This window comes from Watersipora subatra, chromosome 5 (genome assembly GCF_963576615.1).
Source record: "Watersipora subatra chromosome 5, tzWatSuba1.1, whole genome shotgun sequence".
NCBI lineage: Eukaryota > Metazoa > Bryozoa > Gymnolaemata > Cheilostomatida > Watersiporidae > Watersipora > Watersipora subatra.
In genome coordinates this window covers 34,114,872-34,134,923 of record NC_088712.1, presented here as the reverse complement: position 1 = coordinate 34,134,923, position 20,052 = coordinate 34,114,872, and the positions used below count along the sequence as shown (strand labels likewise).

The window sequence follows — 20,052 nt, the reverse complement described above, 5'->3', positions numbered from 1 at the left end:
GCGGCCAAGCCGCGTAGACGGAAGAGAACAACTCCCTATAAGTGCAGCTGATGCTTCAGGTGCAGTACGTCTTGTGACAAGCTGTTGTTGCTCGCCGCTCGACGGGGGGGGGGGGGGGGGGGGTTGTTGGGGGATTACTACGCAAAAACAACAGCTTGTCAAGACAGGCTACCGTAGGCTATACCACTTGTCAGGGCACTTGTGACCCTAGGAGTCCTTTCCGAACTCGTCACATAACAGTCACTAACAGTCTTTTGTGACAACGGTTGTTAGAATACCTTGTGTCTACTAGACTCACATAACCCTTACTAGTAGAAGTCAACCCAAATTAGATCACTGATCACTATCATCTTCATTGCAGTATTTACACTCGTCTCAATGACCAGCTCCTTCGCTGTAAACTCGTCAGACAAATATATGGAAAAACCCTCAACCGTGTGATTAGTTTGAGGCAGTAATGGCCAGTAAGGCCTCCACTAAAGTACAAGAAGCCTAAAGTTGTTGGTATACGAGATGAGATTTTACCACAAGGAAGAAATTTGGTGGCCCCAGAGCAGAATTTGACTCAATCTCTATTTGCCAGGCTAACAAGCAGTTGAGAAATGTTCAGAAAAATTTTCTGTTTTTCATTTTTCAAATCAGATAATTTGGTTTAGCTGTGGCGCATGTATATTAACCAACTTAATTTCATATGGCTAATCTGTACTACTTCGGCACGTGTATACATGCATACACTTGCTTCGGCGTGATCAGCCATATCTTCCTAGGTTGGAGCTATAATAACTTGTTACAATGGCACATTTGTGTTAACATATATTTGAATCCATCACAGGACCAATACATATATTTCATTTACTAGTATTGGAACAAAAAGGTCCTATTATTCTATTAAAAAAATACTTTGTTGCTGTCTCTAGCCTGTGTACTCAAAATATCATCCTGTAAAATATGATAGATTTGTATTGGGTATAGCCCAAATGTTAAAGATGGCAAAGCCACTAGGGACACAGCCTAAAATATATTCAGAAGAAAAAGGGAAAGAATTCAAGATCTAAACATGAAAACTTACTACAATAATGAATGTGAATTCTGTAAAGTAAAAATATTGACACGATCATTTCAGTAAACTATGAGAGCTGAATGGCTGAGATTGAGCTCATAGGAAAGGCAACTCCTTATTTATATCATAACTGTACTGAGATTGCCAGTCTCTATCAAACACATCAGCTAACTGTTTGCGTATTGTGATAGCCGACATATCTGCATTTGACTGGTTGAAGATCATACCAACCCCAGCGGTTGTAATGAAGTAATCACCTGACCAATTTGATGTTCCTATAAAACGAAACATTATTTTTAAAATAGAGGTAAACCCCTTCTTCTCAGACATTGCAAAGGAAAACAGCATGCTGATCTATTACCACGTACAAAAAGCATCATGTACAACAAACCTCATGTTTTACTAGCCAAAAAAAATGCAAATAAGATAGGGCCAAACATCATGCAGCTCAGCTCAATTTATGTAATAATATTATCATTGTTATAATTATTTAAATTGGTGTTTATCTATTTTATAGCCTTTGTTTATCATGTATAAATATTACTTTTGCTTTAACTGCATATACAGGCGGGTATCTATAATACATATACAAGTGAGTATCAATAACACATATACAAGTGAGTATCTATAATACATATACAAGTGAGTATCTATAATACATATACAAGTGATTATCTATAATACATATACAAGTGATTATCTATAATACATATACAAGTGATTATCAATAACACATATACAAGTGAGTATCTATAATACATATACAAGTGAGTATCTATAATACATATACAAGTGATTATCTATAATACATATACAAGCGAGTATCTATAATACATATGCAAACGAGTATCTATAATCTATATACAAGTGAGTATCTATAACACATATACAAGTGAGTATCTATAACACATATACAAGTGAGTATCTATAACACATATACAAGTGAGTATCTATAATACATATACAAGTGAGTATCTGTAATACATATACAAGTGAGTATCTATAATACATATACAAGTGAGTATCTATAATACATATACAAGTGAGTATCTATAATACATATAACAAGTGAGTATCTATAATACATATATAAGTGAGTATCTATAATACATATGCAAGTGAGTATCTATAATCCATATACAAGTGAGTATTTATAACACATATACAAGTGAGTATCTATAATCCATATACACAAGTGAGTATCTATAATACATTTACAAGTGAGTATCTATAATACATATACAAGTGAGTATCTATAATACATCTACAAGTGAGTATTCATAATCCATATACAAGTGAGTATCTATAATACATATACAAGTGAGTACCTATAACACATATACAATTGGGTATCTATAATACATATACACATGAATATCTATAATACATATACACATGAATATCTATAATACATATACAGGTGAATATATATAATACATATACCAGTGACTACCTATAATACATATAGAAGTGAGTATCTATAATACATATACAAGTGAGTATCTAAAATCCATATAGAAGTGAGTATCTATAATCCAGATACAAGTGAGTATCTATAACACATATAAAAGTGAGAATCTATAATACATATACAAGTGAGTATCTATAATACATATACAAGTGAGTATATATAATCCATATACAAGTGAGTATCTATAATACATATACAAGTGAGTATCTATAATACATATACAAGTGATTATCTATAATACATATACAAGTGAGTACCTATAATACATATACAAGTGAGTATCTATAGTACATATACAAGTGAGTATCTATAATACATATACAAGTGAGTATCTATAATACATATACAAGTGAGTACCTATAATACATGTACAAGTGAGTATCTATAATACATATAAAAGTGAGAATCTATAATACATATACAAGTGAGTATCTATAATACATATACAAGTGAGTATATATAATCCATATACAAGTGAGTATCTATAGTACATATACAAGTGAGTATCTATAATACATATACAAGTGAGTATCTATAATACATATACAAGTGAGTACCTATAATACATGTACAAGTGAGTATCTATAACACATATAAAAGTGAGAATCTATAATACATATACAAGTGAGTATCTATAATACATATACAAGTGAGTATATATAATCCATATACAAGTGAGTATCTATAATACATATACAAGTGAGTATCTATAATACATATACAAGTGATTATCTATAATACATATACAAGTGAGTACCTATAATACATATACAAGTGAGTATCTATAGTACATATACAAGTGAGTATCTATAATACATATACAAGTGAGTATCTATAATACATATACAAGTGAGTACCTATAATACATGTACAAGTGAGTATCTATAATACATATACAAGTGAGTACCTATAATACATATACAAGTGAGTATCTATAATCCATATACAAGTGAGTATATATAATACATATACAAGTGAGTATCTATAGTACATATACAAGTGAGTACCTATAATACATATACAAGTGATTATTTATAATACATATACAAGTGAGTATCTATAATCCATATACAAGTGAGTATCTATAAAACATATGCAAGTGATTATCTATAATACATATACAAGTGAGTACCTATAATACATATACAAGTGAGTACCTATAATACATATACAAGTGAGTATCTATAATACATTTACACATGAATATCTATAATACATATACAAGTGAATATATATAATACATATACAAGTGAATATATATAATACATATACAAGTGAGTATCTATAATACATATACAAGTGAGTATCTATAATCCATATACAAGTGAGTATCTATAAAACATATACAAGTGAGTACCTATAATACATATACAAGTGAGTATCTATAATACATATACACATGAATATCTATAATACATATACAAGTGAATATATATAATACATATACAAGTGAATATATATAATACATATACAAGTGAGTATCTATAATACATATACAAGTGAGTATCTAAAATACATATACAAGTGAGTATCTATAATACATATACCAGTGAGTATCTATAATATATATGCAAGTATCTATAATAGGTATACAGTCAAATCATGATTTTTTAACAGTTCACATCTATAAAATCTGAACTCAAACAATTAGTGCCAGCATTCTTTGCATCACATGTTGAACGAAAGTCACATATGTACATATATAAATCACACATGTACATATATAAATCACATGTGTACATATATAAATCTCATATGTACATATATAAATCACACATGCACATATATAAATCACATATGTACATATATAAATCACACATGTACATATATAAATCACATGTGTACATATATAAATCTCATCTGTACATATATAAATCACATATGTACATATATAAATCACATATGTACACATGTAAGTCACATGTGTATATACATAAATCACATTTGTACATATATATAAATCACATATATACGTATATAAATCATGTGTGTGTATATATAAATCACATATGTACACATATAAATCACGTGTGTACATATACAAATCTCATATGTACATATATAAATCACATATGTACATATATAAATCACATATGTACATATATAAATCACATGTGTACATATATAAATCTCATACCCTAGGACACTTATGAATTTGCGGCATCTAACCTTCGCGTTTTCGCGGTGTCATCCTCTCGCGAAAATTTAATGCGCGAAACTAAACTAACATAACGAACGAGCGAAAACGCGAAGTTAAATAGCTTTGTTCATTGATATCCACAATAAAATCGTCATATTAGAAATGCAGGCAATTTTCGTCTGTGGTTGGATCAAGGGGAAATTTCTGGTAAACTCATTATAGCTAATACACTGACTGAGCAGCATGGCAAAGCAAATTAAGATTATATCAGTTTGGTCACCGAATTTGTAACTGATGAGGATGAAAGTCTGGTAGGTGAAGTCATAAAATTGAAGAATAATTATTGTAGTAATGAATTTTATTACCAACCAAAAACAATATCAACCCTCATCAGGTCCAACCACATTATCTCTTTCACTGCCAAATCATCATGTACAAATTCGCAACCGGCCTAGTGCCAGCCATTTTACCGAAATTGTCGATATTGCTTCATGATATGTATACACTATTTTTTCAAGTTCTACTTTAATTATCTGTATAATCACAAAAATCTAAATTGGCTATTATGTCATCAACAACTAATTACCTGTTTTATGACCCGCGCGGGGTAGTTAATGAACTCACAGAACAATGTTCGTTTTTAGATTAGAAATTCTCAAACAAAAGTTTAAAATTGCTTTGTTGTTTTAGGCTGATTTTATAGAGAAATCTTCGGACAACACAGTCAATTTCATAAAACTCTTAAAGACCGTGGGTTATGTGGTCAACAAATAATAAAATCAGGTTACCACGCAATTGCCGAGAAAGTCCAAAAATGCGTTAATGGCAGTGACCCCTAGAAAACGCATAAATGCGTTTATGGCAGCGTAAAGGTTATACAGTTTTGGTTGTGAAGTTGGTTGTTACCTATTTATTTTCTTCTGCTTGGGATTCGAGTGTGAAAGTCACGGCGGGAGGGACCTAGACGTCATTGATAGTCTAAGCAACAAATGGCAGCAAGTGATCAAATTGAATTGTCGATCTCACCCACACATTTCAACTTGTAGTTTACAAATACGAACTAGTCCCAAATTGAATTTTTTTCTTATTAGCGAACAGGACCTGAGGAATGTAATCTGTTTTTCCGCTGCATTTATTTTCACATCACTATATTTTCGCACTCATCAGAGCCACGAAATTAAGTTGCAGCGAAATTTTACTCTGTGTGCTACTCACGAAACTAAATACTAGCGAAATATAAGTGTCCTAGGGTATGTACATATATAAATCTCATATGTACATATATAAATCACACATGCACATATATAAATCACATATGTACATATATAAATCACATATGTACATATATAAATCACATATGTACATATATAAATCACATATGTACATATATAAATCACATATGTACATATATAAATCACATATGTACATATATAAATCACACATGTATGTATATAAATCACATATGTACATATATAAATCACATATGTACATATATAAATCACATGTGTACATATATAAATCACATATGTACATATATAAATCACATATGTGCATATATAAATCTCAGTGTTTGTCGTTTGTTTACTGGACTGTCATTCAAGCATTCAGTTATAGCGATGAAGTTTTAAGAACGAAAAACCCACTTCGCACTGGATTTGAACTCAGAATTTCCAGGTCTGCCGGCAGTCGTCCCTAGGCCGATCGGCTATGTTGTCACAAAAAAAATTGTGGTCATATTCATAGTGCTTATGAAGATGCTATTGGTTACCACTAGCATGCTTTAAGATCATGATTGTGAGAGAGATCAGGGCACGTAACGTCACATGTAACGATTACAAGCTGACTTCACAGCTCTTATTATAGTAAATATGTAAACAAGCTTAAGTTACTAGCTTAAGTTACTCAAGTTTGCTGGGTAACTTAAGTAACCCAGGTAACTTGAGGTGTTTTTTTCTTTCATCGCTAGGGGGCGCACTAACTGGAATTAGAATCAAAGCTGAGGAAAGGTTACGCAAAGAAGCGGCCGTTGATTTTTTATTCATTTAGTAAATAGAACACGGACGTTACACAGAAATGAAGTTAAGTAAATACTGGTCATTTCTATTGCTTCTGTTCCGTTTTAACAGGCAAAGTTGCTGCCATGTTAAAAAGCACTGTTATGAGTTCTGCGGCCGATACAAGAGGTGTGGCCTATGCATTGTTTTATTATCATTTTTTTAAAACAGAGCAGTAGTGGCTTAGCTAAGGAAGCGGCTAATAGTTTGGAAAATACAGTACATATTTTTGATTTGTTCATGAAAAGTTTTAAATACAGCAAAATAAATCTAATTGTTTGTATTTTGTCTACTGGAAAAAATCGTATTAAGGAATTATTATATCGTAACCCGTGGGTGCACTGTTCAATGCAACCCTGGTTCGTATAACAGAGACATCGTAACCCGTGGAGTTCAATGCAACCCTGGTTATGATACCCCTGTTATACAGTTTTTTCCCCTTACAACGCCACACACGATGTTTTTCTGTCCACGCCACATGACATTTCTTTCGTCATGCGACATTGTCACAAGTTTTTCTCGAAATTAAAATTTAGCAGTCGGTGTGCTGATCACATCCGGATATCGAAGATGCCGGATGCGGAAGCTATTTGCCGAAATCCCTCCAACACCTGAAAGTGATATGAAACACTCTCTTTCTCAGTTCAGCCTTATTTGTTATAAGTGCAGTTATTGCTAGTTGTTACAGTTACTATAACCAACTGTAAGTTATAGCGAAAACGAAACCGGAAACAGATAAGTGTTAAAAGTTTAGACGATGACAAAATTAAAGTTTAGTTTAGTAAAATACATATTAAAACTTAGCCTTAGGTATTTGTTTAGAAAGCTAAACTCCTTCAAGTTAAATCAACGCTTATGTTATACGCCTGTCTCAAAGGTAAGCACAATCTACGGTACATACTGCATGTAGTAAATTGTAATGTTACATTTTATTGCAGACCGTAACTACTTAATACTTAAAAAGTTACGATGGGTAACTATAGTTACTAAGGTTAACATACTATTTTGTTACTAATTTTTAATATGTACAATATGTATATTAAATTTTGATGTTTTTGTTAGGGGCGTCTGTATTAGATAATTACTATAGGTTTCCATACCCCATTATACAATTTCATCTTACGATGTAAATGCTGGAATGAATTAATGCTGTACGGCGAGGGTTTACTGTATCATGGCGAGGGTCCACTGTAGTATAGCAGCTACATATTATCACTAGAGTATTCAGGTTATTGAACTGATGAAATGAAACACAATTGTATTCCTATAAAATTCTCCGCTCTAGCATACCAGTATCAACTAATAAAAACAAGTGTACTTTTCATTTGTCAAGGTTTGACAACTCCTAATTGCTAGTTTAGCCAATGAAATTGACCCAGCATCATATAATATACTGACCTATATACGCAACACGATCTGTCACCATATACTTGTTATGGTTTACTCTGGCAAAAGGGACTCCAGTCTCATTTTGAAAAGTCGGTACAACGAATACTTTCTGCAGCATAAAAAGGGTTGAAAAGTTCAAAAATTCACAGAATAAACAGTCAAGACTTTTGTGAAAAAATTTGAACAAGGAAAGACAACTCTTTACCACTGTGTTTTCATGTTTCTAAGATTTTTAAGAGATGTTTCATCATTTATGTAACCATTATGTAACCAAACTATCTGTGAGTAGGTTTATATATAGTCAGAGATGATATTATGTAACCAAACTAACTGTGAGTAGGTTTATATACAGTCAAAGATGATATTATGTAACCGAACTATCTGTGAGTAGGTTTATATATAGTCAGAGATGATGTTATGCAACTAAACTAACTGCGAGTAGGTTTATATACAGTCAGAGGTGATATTATGTAACTAAACTAAGTGTGAGTAGGTTTATATACAGTCAGAGATGATATTATGTAACCAAACTAACTGCGAGCAGGTTTATATACAGTCAGAGATGATATTATGTAACGAAATAAACTGTGAGTAGGTTTATATACAGTCAGAAATGATATTATGTAACCGAACTAACTGTGAGTAGATTTATATACAGTCAGAGATGATATTATGCAACCAAACTAACTGTGAGTAGGTTTATATCCAGTCAAGATGATGTTATGTAGCCAAACTAACTGTGAGTAAGTAAACATATACAGTCAGAGATGATATTATGTAACCAAACTAACTGCGAGTAGGTTTATATATAGTCAGAGATGATATTATGTAACCAAACCAACTGTGAGTAGGTTTATATACAGTCAGAGATAATATAATGTAACCAAACTAACTGTGAGTAGGTTTATATACAGTCAGAGATGATATTATGCAACCAAACTAACTGTGAGTAGGTTTATATCCAGTCAAGATGATATTATGTAACCAAACTAACTGTAAGTAGGTTTATATCCAGTCAAGATGATATTATGTAACCAAACTAACTGTAAGTAGGTTTATATACAGTCAGAGATGATATTATGTAACTAAACTAACTGTGAGTAGGTTTATATACAGTCAGAGATGATATTATGTAACCAAACCAACTGTGAGTAGGTTTATATACATTCAGAGATAATATAATGTAACCAAACTAACTGTAAGTAGGTTTATATACAGTCAGAGATGATATTATGTAACCAAACTAACTGCGAGTGGGTTTATATACAGTCAGAGATGATATTATGTAACCAAACTAACTGCGAGTGGGTTTATATACAGTCAGAGATGATATTATGTAACCAAACTAACTGTAAGTAGGTTTATATACAGTCAGAGATGATATTATGTAACTAAACTAACTGTGAGCAGGTTTATATACAGTCAGATATGATATTATGTAACTAAACTAACTGTGAGCAGGTTTATATACAGTCAGAGATGATATTATGTAATCAAACTAACTGTGAGCAGGTTTATATAGTCAGAGATGATATTATGTAACCAAACCAACTGTGAGTAGGTTTATATACATTCAGAGATAATATAATGTAACCAAACTAACTGTAAGTAGGTTTATATACAGTCAGAGATGATATTATGTAACCAAACTAACTGTAAGTAGGTTTATATACAGTCAGAGATGATATTATGTAACCAAACCAACTGTGAGTAGGTTTATATACAGTCAGAGATAATATAATGTAACCAAACTAACTGTAAGTAGGTTTATATACAGACAGAGATGATATTATGTAACCAAACTAACTGTGAGTGGGTTTATATACAGTCAGAGATGATATTATGTAACCAAACCAACTGTGAGTAGGTTTATATACAGTCAGAGATGATATTATGTAACCAAACTAACTGTAAGTAGGTTTATATACAGTCAGAGATGATATTATGTAACTAAACTAACTGTGAGTAGGTTTATATACAGTCAGAGATGATATTATGTAACCAAACTAACTGTGAGTAGGTTTATATACAGTCAGAGATAATATAATGTAACCAAACTAACTGTGAGTGGGTTTATATACAGTCAGAAATGATATTATGTAGCCAAACTAACTGTGAGTAGGTAAACATATACAGTCAGAGATAATATAATGTAACCAAACTAACTGTGAGTGGGTTTATATACAGTCAGAGATGATATTATGTAACCAAACCAACTGTGAGTAGGTTTATATACAGTCAGAGATAATATAATGTAACCAAACTAACTGTGAGTGGGTTTATATACAGTCAGAGATGATATTATGTAACTAAACTAACCGTGAGTAGGTAAACATATACAGTCAGAGATAACATAATGTAACCAAACTAACTGTGAGTGGGTTTATATACAGTCAGAGATGATATTATGTAACTAAACTAACTGTAAGTAGGTTTATATACAGTCAGAGATGATATTATGTAACCAAACTAACTGCGAGTAGGTTTATATATAGTCAGAGATTAGGGGAGAGCGGGGTAGGTTGGACCCCTGGGGCAGGTTGGACTTTGTAAATTTTGAGCAATATGTGCATTTTCAGAGTTATCTTTCCACATTATATGTAGGTCAAGGTCAATTCATCACTTCCTGTCAATGACTGAACAAGACATGTGCAATTGTAAGTAAATAAGTTTCAAATCTATATTTTCTGCCTAAAAAGTAACTATACGAAATAAAAACTTTTAGCAATTTATTCTAGATTGAATTGTTATTTTGCCCCCAAACTCTGTTTGAGGGATGTTTACCATGTATTCAGCAAAATTCAGATAAAATTTTACAGCTAAACAATATTGAATTAAAAAAAAATACAATCTTGCTAGCAAAGGTCAGAAGGGGCAGGTTGGCCTTTTGAGAAAGGGGCAAGTTGGCCTGTAGGCCAACCTGCCCCTTCAACAATGTTATAATGGAAAATGATAATAATCTTTGCCTGTTTGACTCCTACTTCAGTTTAGTGACAATTAGTACAATTAATATATGCATACTAATACCATTGTAGGCAACCATGGTTAGGAATTATAAACGCAAGACAGAGAGAGGGGCCAGCAAAGAGAACATTGATGCTGCGCTCAAGTTTTGGAGTGAAGGGGCTACTTTAGACCAAACAGTAGATACTTATAAAATTTCAGCTACCACGCTTAAAAGACATCGAAAGAATGCTGGTGAGGGCTATGTCCGTTGTAAAACAGTGAAGATGGTGTTTAGCGAAGCCATGGAACAAACATTAGCTACACATCTTAAAGACCTAGACTCGCGATTCCATGGCTTAACACCTGTTAAGTGTCGTGAGTTAGCATATGAATATGCTATCAACAACAGAACCGAAGTAAAAGTACCTGAGAGCTGGCACACAAATAAGTCAGCTGGCAAAGATTGGCTTGCTGCTTTTATGAAGAGACACAAGTTATCAATAAGAACACCAGAGGCCACTTCGTTAGCCAGACAGTCAGCATTTAATAGGCCAGCAGTTAACCTGTTCTTCGACAAGCTCAAAGAAGTAACTGCTAGGTAAGCAAAATGTAACAAATTATTATGAGCCTACAGCATATAATTAGTTTTTAGCCGCGGCAAGTTCATCAATACTAAATACTCACATTATAATACTGCAGGCCAGCTATAGATCTTGTAGACTTCTACTACAAATTATAAGTAGCCTAACATTTAGTGAATTAAATTATGATGTTTCTGGTTTTCAAATAAGAACTATTTGTTTCAGATTCCAAATATTACCACAGAATATCTACAATCTAGACGAGACTGGTGTGACCACGGTTCAGAACCCTGGAAAAGTGATAAGTGTGATGGGAAAAAAGCAAGTAGGAGCTACTGCATCTCAGGAGCGTGGTGAACTGGTTACAATGTGTTGTGCTGTAAACGCTATCGGTAATTCTCTACCACCGTTCTACATTTTCCCAAGGGTGAATATGAAACAACACTTTCTAAATGGGGCTCCTGCAAGTGCAAAGGGAGTGGCTTGTAAAACTGGGTATATGAACAGCGATATATTTACAAATGAATACTTACCATTCTTCATTAGTCATGCAAAGCCATGCAGCAGCGAACCAACTCTGCTAATTCTTGACAATCACAGTTCACACATATCTCTTCAGTCAATCGAATTATGCAAAGAGAAGCATATCATCTTATTAACTCTCCCTCCTCACACTTCCCACAGACTTCAGCCCCTAGATCGTAGTGTATATGGTCCTCTGAAGCGTTACCTTAACTCAACTATGGATGAATGGCAGCGAAGTAATCCTGGGCGTGCTATAACCATATATGAAATGGCACAGCTATCAGGTGTAGCTTTTACAAAGAGTGTCACAAATGCTAACATTATAGCTGGGTTTCGCGCAACAGGCATATATCCCTACAATGCAGACATATTCGATGACAGTGAGTTTCTCCCTGCTGATGTGACCGACCAACCAGATCCTGAAAGACATCAACCACAACCGGATGCAGAGCCACAACCGGATGCTAGACATCAACCAGATAATGAGCCACAGTCTGATCCAGAGCCACATGTAGAGCCACAGGCTTCTACATCTACTCATCCCTCACCTTCTTCCAGTAATATACATGTAGGTGAACCAATACCATCAACATCTGCACAAACACCAATAGAGCAGAGGCGAGTATCAACCTCGCATATAACTCCAGAGCAGCTTATGCCATTGCCTAAAGCTGGCATTCGCCAAAAAAAGAACACCAAAAGAAGGAAAGTAGCATCTGCTATTCTAACTGATACACCGGAAAAAAACAGAATTGCAGAGCATGCTGCAGCAAAAGTATCCAAACAACCTGCAAAGAGGAGAAAAACGGCACCCATTCCTGAATCCTCAGATGACGATGATATCTTGCCAATAGCATTAACGGACTCGGAGTCTGGAGAAGATCCGTTCGATCCTGAACAGCAACAGGAAGATCTGGGGGAAATTACCAAAGGCTGCTATGTGCTAGTAAAATATCCTGCTGGCAGGAAGACAATATTTTATGCCGGGTCTGTATTAGATGTTAAAGAGGATGACAGATTTGAAGTTAACTTTCTACACAAGGTCAGCAGCAGTAGACAATGTGCCTTTCAGTATCCAGATAAGGAGGACCGTGACTGCATACCTAAAGATGATATTGTGTTAAATTTGGGCGACCCAGTATCTACAGGGGAACTTTAAGAGCAATAAGACGCATCATGTTCAACGTAGATTTGAGCAAGTTCTATGACGATCTGAGATGACTTGATTATTAGATACCAATTTTGAGTAAAATTTTATTTCTCTGTATTGGATACAAAGATTGAGCAAGATTTTATGTATTTCTGTTTTAAAAGCACTTCTTTGCTGGGACTTTTTCTGGTTCTGGTACCAACTTTATGGTATAAAACATTTTATTTCACTGTTTTAATAATTCTGTCTTCTACCATAATTCAACTTTATCTTATTCACCTTGGCTGTGTTAAATAAAACTTTCATATCACATCTTATTTTGCGCATAACCTGAGCTTAATAATGGATAGTCCAACCTGCCCCACTATGGGGTCCAACCTACCCCGCATGCGGGGCAGGTTGGACTTTTGAATTTGTTGTGCAAGAGCAAGAATAACTCTTTCAAAAAAATTCCCAGAAATTTAACAAAGGACCACAGTGGTGTCAACAAGTGAATGTAGTGTCACACAAAATTCCATGAAAATGTGATAAAAAACACAGCAGCAATAGCAAGAAACCTAAAAAGGGGTCCAACCTACCCCGCTCTCCCCTATATTATTTAACCAAACCAACTGTGAGTAGGTTTATATACAGTCAGAGACAATATAATGTAACCAAACTAACTGCGAATAGGTTTATATATAGTCAGAGATGATATTATGTAACTAAACCAACTGTGAGTAGGTTTATATACAGTCAGAGATAATATAATGTAACCAAACTAACTGTGAGTGGGTTTATATACAGTCAGAGATGATATTATGTAACCAAACCAACTGTGAGTAGGTTTATATACAGTCAGAGATGATATTATGTAACCAAACTAACTGTAAGTAGGTTTATATACAGTCAGAGATGATATTATGTAACTAAACTAACTGTGAGTAGGTCTATATACAGTCAGAGATGATATTATGTAACCAAACTAACTGTAAGTAGGTTTATATACAGTCAGAGATGATATTAAGTAACTAAACTAACTGTGAGTAGGTTTATATATAGTCAGAGAAGATATTATGTAACTAAACTAACTGTGAGTAGGTCTATATACAGTCAGAGATGATATTATGTAACCAAACTAACTGTAAGTAGGTTTATATACAGTCAGAGATGATATTATGTAACCAAACTAACTGTGAGTAGGTTTATATACAGTCAGAGATGATATTATGTAACCAAACTAACTGTAAGTAGGTTTATATACAGTTAAAGATGATATTATGTAACCAAACTAACAGTGAGTAGGTTTATATACAGTCAGAGATAATATTATGTAACCAAACTGACTGTGAGTAGGTTTATATACAGTCAGAGATGATATTATGTAACCAAACTAACTGTGAGTAGGTTTATATACAGTCAGAGATGATATTATGTAACCAAACTAACTGTGAGTAGGTTTATATACAGTCAGAGATGATATTATGTAACCAAACTAACTGTGAGTAGGTTTATATACAGTCAGAGATAATATTATGTAACTAAACTAACTGTGAGCAGGTTTATATACAGTCAGAGATGATATTATGTAACCAAACTAACTGTAAGTAGGTTTATATACAGTCTGAGATGATATTATGTAACTAAACTAACTGTGAGTAGGTTTATATACAGTCAGAGATGATATCATGTAACTAAACTAACAGTGAGTAGGTTTATATACAGTCAGAGATGATATTATGTAACCAAACTAACTGTGAGTAGGTTTATATACAGTCAGAGATGATATTATGTAACCAAACTAACTGTGAGTAGGTTTATATACAGTCAGAGATGATATTATGTAACCAAACTAACTGTGAGTAGGTTTATATACAGTCAGAGATGATATTATGTAACCAAACTAACTGTGAGTAGGTTTATATACAGTCAGAGATGATATTATGTAACCAAACTAACTGTGAGTAGGTAAACATATACAGTAAGAGATTATATTATGTAACCAAACTAACTGTGAGCAGGTTTATATACAGTCAGAGATGATATTATGTAACTAAACTAACTGTGAGTAGGTTTATATACAGTCAGAGATGATATTATGTAACTAAACTAACTGTAAGTAGGTTTATATACAGTCAGAGATGATATTATGTAACTAAACTAACTGTGAGTAGGTTTATATACAGTCAGAGATGATATTATGTAACCAAACTAACTGTGAGTAGGTTCATATACAGTCAGAGATAATATTATGTAACCAAACTAACAGTAAATAGGTTTATATACAGTCAGATATGACATTATGTAACCAAACTAACTGTGAGTAGGTTTATATACAGTCAGAGATTATATTATGTAACCAAACCAACTGTGAGTAGGTTTACATACAGTCAGAGATGATATTATGTAACCAAACTAACTGTCAGCAGGTTTATATACAGTCAAAGATGATATTATGTAACCAAACTAACTGTAAGTAGGTTTATATACAGTCAGAGATGATATTATGTAACCAAACTAACTGTCAGCAGGTTTATATACAGTCAAAGATGATATTATGTAACCAAACTAACTGTAAGTAGGTTCATATACAGTCAGAGATGATATTATGTAACCAAACTAACTGTGAATATGTTTACTTTGCAATAAACTTATTAACTGAAGTGGTCATGTAAAACACATGATATTAATTATTCGACATGAGCAAATATGGCTGACTTACAGTTGAACGCTTTCTACTTGCTATTGTTTATAGTTTATTGTTTATCAAACTATTTTATTGCCAGTAATACTGCAGGTATTTTATTACTAGTAATACTGCAGACGGATCAACCACAATATTTATACTTCTTAGCATAGTGACTACCTTTCAGCAGCAGGTTGATCTTTCAAGAATGGGACAGTCTGTCGACTTAAATAAAAGCATAAAAACAAGTGGCCTTGACCTTGTCTAATATTTGAGTGTGCTTCCTACTCACCACATCTATGCCATGGCCAAAGTCCTGAAGAGATTTGAGGTAACCTATCATGAGGGGGCTCGTGTGATTCCATAAGGAAGCAAGCAGTCGTACCCGCACCTTCTTTTCAAAGGATATCCTTTTGAGAGTATCATCTATCTCTGGCCAGTAACTGACAGAATGGAGGAATACATAATAAGTTTACTGCACTTGTTATATTAGATATAGCGGCATATTCATCGTACATAAATACTTGAAAGGATGCCAGATTTCATAGAAAGTCATCACGCTGGCAGCCCCGTGCGCCATGAGAGATTATCATGTGTAATAAGTAAGTACACAATTATTCCACAATGCAGCAAGGTGGTTGAGTGGTACAGACAGTCGTGTGATTGGCTGGGAATCACTGTTCATGTAGCCATTTTATACTAGCTTTGTGGACCAGGAGCGTCTAAATCAGATGGTAAAATGTTGCTCTAGTACAAAAAATCACACTAACTTGGCATTCCCTGGCATTCTTTTCATGGTAGCTAGGAAACTGCATCAACATAATTACAAATATCTTCCTTTATGGTGTAATTGCCTGTTCGCACCTTGAAATGACAAATTTGAATCCTACATACTCAATGCAACTATACACTACAGCCACTTCTGATTCATATTTTAGGAAAACTATTAACAGTAACGCAGTATTCACTAAATATTTGACATCTTCATCATTTAAATATCCTAACAATTCCATATTATTAGCTTTCCCTAGGACACTTATATTTCGCTAGTATTTAGTTTCGTGAGTAGTACACAGAGTAAAATTTCGCTGCAACTTAATTTTGCGGCTCTGATGAGTGCGAAAATATAGTGATGTGAAAATAAATGCAGTGGAAAAAACATTACATTCCTCAGGTCCAGTTCACTAATAGGAAAAAAATTCAATTTGGGAGTAGTTCGTATAAATTTGTAAACCACAGATTGAAATGTGTGGGTGAGATCGACAATTCAATTTGATCACTTGCTGCCATTTGTTTCTTAGACTATCAATGACGTCTAGGTCCCTCCCGCCGTGACTTTCACACTCGAATCCCAAGAAGAAGAAAATAGATAGGTAACAACCAACTTCACAACCATAACTGTATAGCCCTTACGCTGCCATAAACGCATTTATGCGTTTTCTAGGGGCCACTGACGTAAACACATTTTTGGATTTTCTCAGCAATTGTGTGGTAACCTGATTTTATTATTTGTTGACCACATAACCCACGGTCTTTAAGAGTTTTATGAAATTGACTGTGTTGTCCGAAGATTTCTCTATAAAATCAGCCTAAAACAACGAAGCAATTTTAAACCTTTGTTTGAGAATTTCTAATCTAAAAATGAACATTTTTCTGTGAGTTCATTAACTACCCCGCGGCGAGTCATAAAACAGGTAATTAGTTGTTGATGACATAATAGCCAATTTAGATTTTCATGATTATACAGATAATTAAAGTAGAACTTGAAAAAATACTGTATACATACAGGGGTGGATCTAGAAAAAAAAGTGTGTGGTGCAAAATTTGTGTAATATATTTAGAGTGGGAGGGGCTGCACGGGGCGATCCCCTTACCTGGCCCCGCGCTAGCGGAACTTTTTGAAATTTAGGCATCTTAGAATGAAGGAGAGGTGTGTTTGAGCCCAAAAAAGTGTAATCATTTATTTGCAGCAAGCAACAAGTTTAGAGGTAAAAATTGACATTAGATATGATTAATTAAATTGGTGTTTTATAATGTTCCTTAAGCTATTTATATCAAGATTACATGTAAACAGAAAGTTGACAAACATTTGTGCAATAAAATAAAATCAAGACTAAATCAATCACAAAACCTCAACAGCCATTTGGTTTGGCTGTGCAGAAATTATGGCTAATTTCTGACATTCAGAATTCTGAATTCAGAAATTAGCCATAATTTCTGTAAACTACCATAAAAAATGTTTCGTAGCATTAGCTACATAACGATGCTATTATAAAACAGACATATTAGGGCGTACTTTTTTGAATTGTTGTTTTGTCGTCGAAAAAAATTATCCAAAGTTCGTTCTTGACCTTTCTTTTGAGACATTTTGCTTTTAAAATTGCTTGTAGTACTTCTTTCGAAAAAGTTGTGGCTCAATTGGGGATGTTTATTGGGACCACTCTCATTTGTTTAGAAGCTAAACAAATTTAGGTCAATGTTATTAAAACTGGTTCGTTATAACCAGCTCTACTAGGCCGTTTTTGTTAATTTCCCCCCAAAGCAAGTTCTCAGTGAAATGAATTGTAATTTACTCAATTCTTGATGGATTTTAAATCTTTTTTTTTATTTTTTGCCATATTTATGGTGGTGCATTTGCACCATATGCACCACAGTAGATCCGTCCCTGTACATATCATGAAGCAATATCGGCAATTTAGGAAAAATGGCTGGCACTAGGCCGGTAGCGAATTTGTACATGGTTGGCAGTGAAAGAGATAATGTGGTTGGACCTGATGAGGGTTGATATTGTTTTTGGATGGTAATAAAATTCATCACTACAATAATTATTCTTCAATTTTATGACTTCACCTACCAGACTTTCATCCTCATCAGTTACAAATTCGGTGACTAAACTGATATAATCTTAATTAGCTTTGCCATGCTGCTCAGTCAGTGTATTAGCTATAATGAGTTTACCAGAAATTTCCCCTTGATCCAACCACAGACGAAAATTGCCTGCATTTCTAATATGACGATTTTATTGTGGATATCAATGAACAAAGCTATTTAACTTCGCGTTTCTCTCGTTCGTTATGATAGTTTAGTTTTGCTCATTAAATTTTCGCGAGAGGATGACACCGAGGATGACACCGCGAAAACGCGAAAGTTAGATGCCGCGAATACATAAGTGTCCTAGGGTATACAGGAATCTTTAGTACTCCCAGCCAACCTTTAAAGTTGGCTAACTAAGGTATTATGGCTTAGCATTGGCTTCAACTCGCGAAGTTTAGCGTGGTCCACCGGCTACAAACAACTAGCAGAGTTTAACATGGTCCACAGGCTACAAACAACTAGCAGAGTTTAGCGTGGTCCACAGGCTACAAACAACTAGCAGAGTTTAACGTGGTCCACAGGCTACAAACAACTAGCAGAGTTTAGCGTGGTCCACAGGCTACGAATGACTAGCAGAGTTTAAAGGTTGCGAGGCAATCTTTTTTTATCGTTCTTAGTGTGAATTCAGATCGACTGACAGACACAACTCTCATTATAGCAAGGATTAGTGAGGTGATACTCTGTAAAGGCTGTGGAGCCCAATTATTCCTAAGTAATGCGCATGAGCTCTTATAGGATGTATTATTACAACACATAAAACATACACTGGCTAATATATGGTGAACACTAGGTAATATAAGCCACACATTGACCATTATACAGTGTACACCGGTTATACAAAGTGTGCTGGTTATCATAATAGATACAGGAGTCACTGCATACGAGGGACATTTCATACTAGGCCAACTGTTATTTTGGCATGTAGACATATGTCACTGACAAGTTACCTAGCCGCAGGTTAAATAAAACTCTCGAATACTTCAATGTAATGAAACCCAAAGACTGCCAACTTGATACCCCAAACCTACTCAAACTATAGCAAAATTCACACTTCCATGAGCCGACAACTCCTTCCCTGCATACACAATAGCTATGCAGCACAAACTAGTCAGTGAAGTACTATTAATACACATCAGTGTACATTATTTGATTACTTTACGATCTTCTTGATTTACTGCTATTTTGTAGATCTGAAAG

The 20,052-nt window shown here is 34.0% G+C and overlaps 1 protein-coding gene across 4 annotated transcripts in view; it reads right to left on the bottom strand.

Moving 5' to 3' along the window:
- Positions 1-897: 897 nt before the first annotated feature.
- Positions 898-20,052, bottom strand: part of LOC137396212 (5'-3' exonuclease PLD3-like) — a 60,576-nt gene continuing 41,421 nt past the window's right edge. For all 4 annotated transcript variants that reach the window (XM_068082389.1, XM_068082390.1, XM_068082392.1 and 1 more), the window contains exons 10-12: positions 16,274-16,424; positions 8,124-8,223; positions 898-1,335 (exon numbers count right to left, since the gene is read on the bottom strand). In XM_068082389.1, coding sequence (XP_067938490.1) covers positions 1,157-1,335; positions 8,124-8,223; positions 16,274-16,424 — 430 coding nt within the window. In that variant the 3' untranslated portion in view covers positions 898-1,156. The remainder of the gene's footprint in view (positions 1,336-8,123; positions 8,224-16,273; positions 16,425-20,052) is intronic.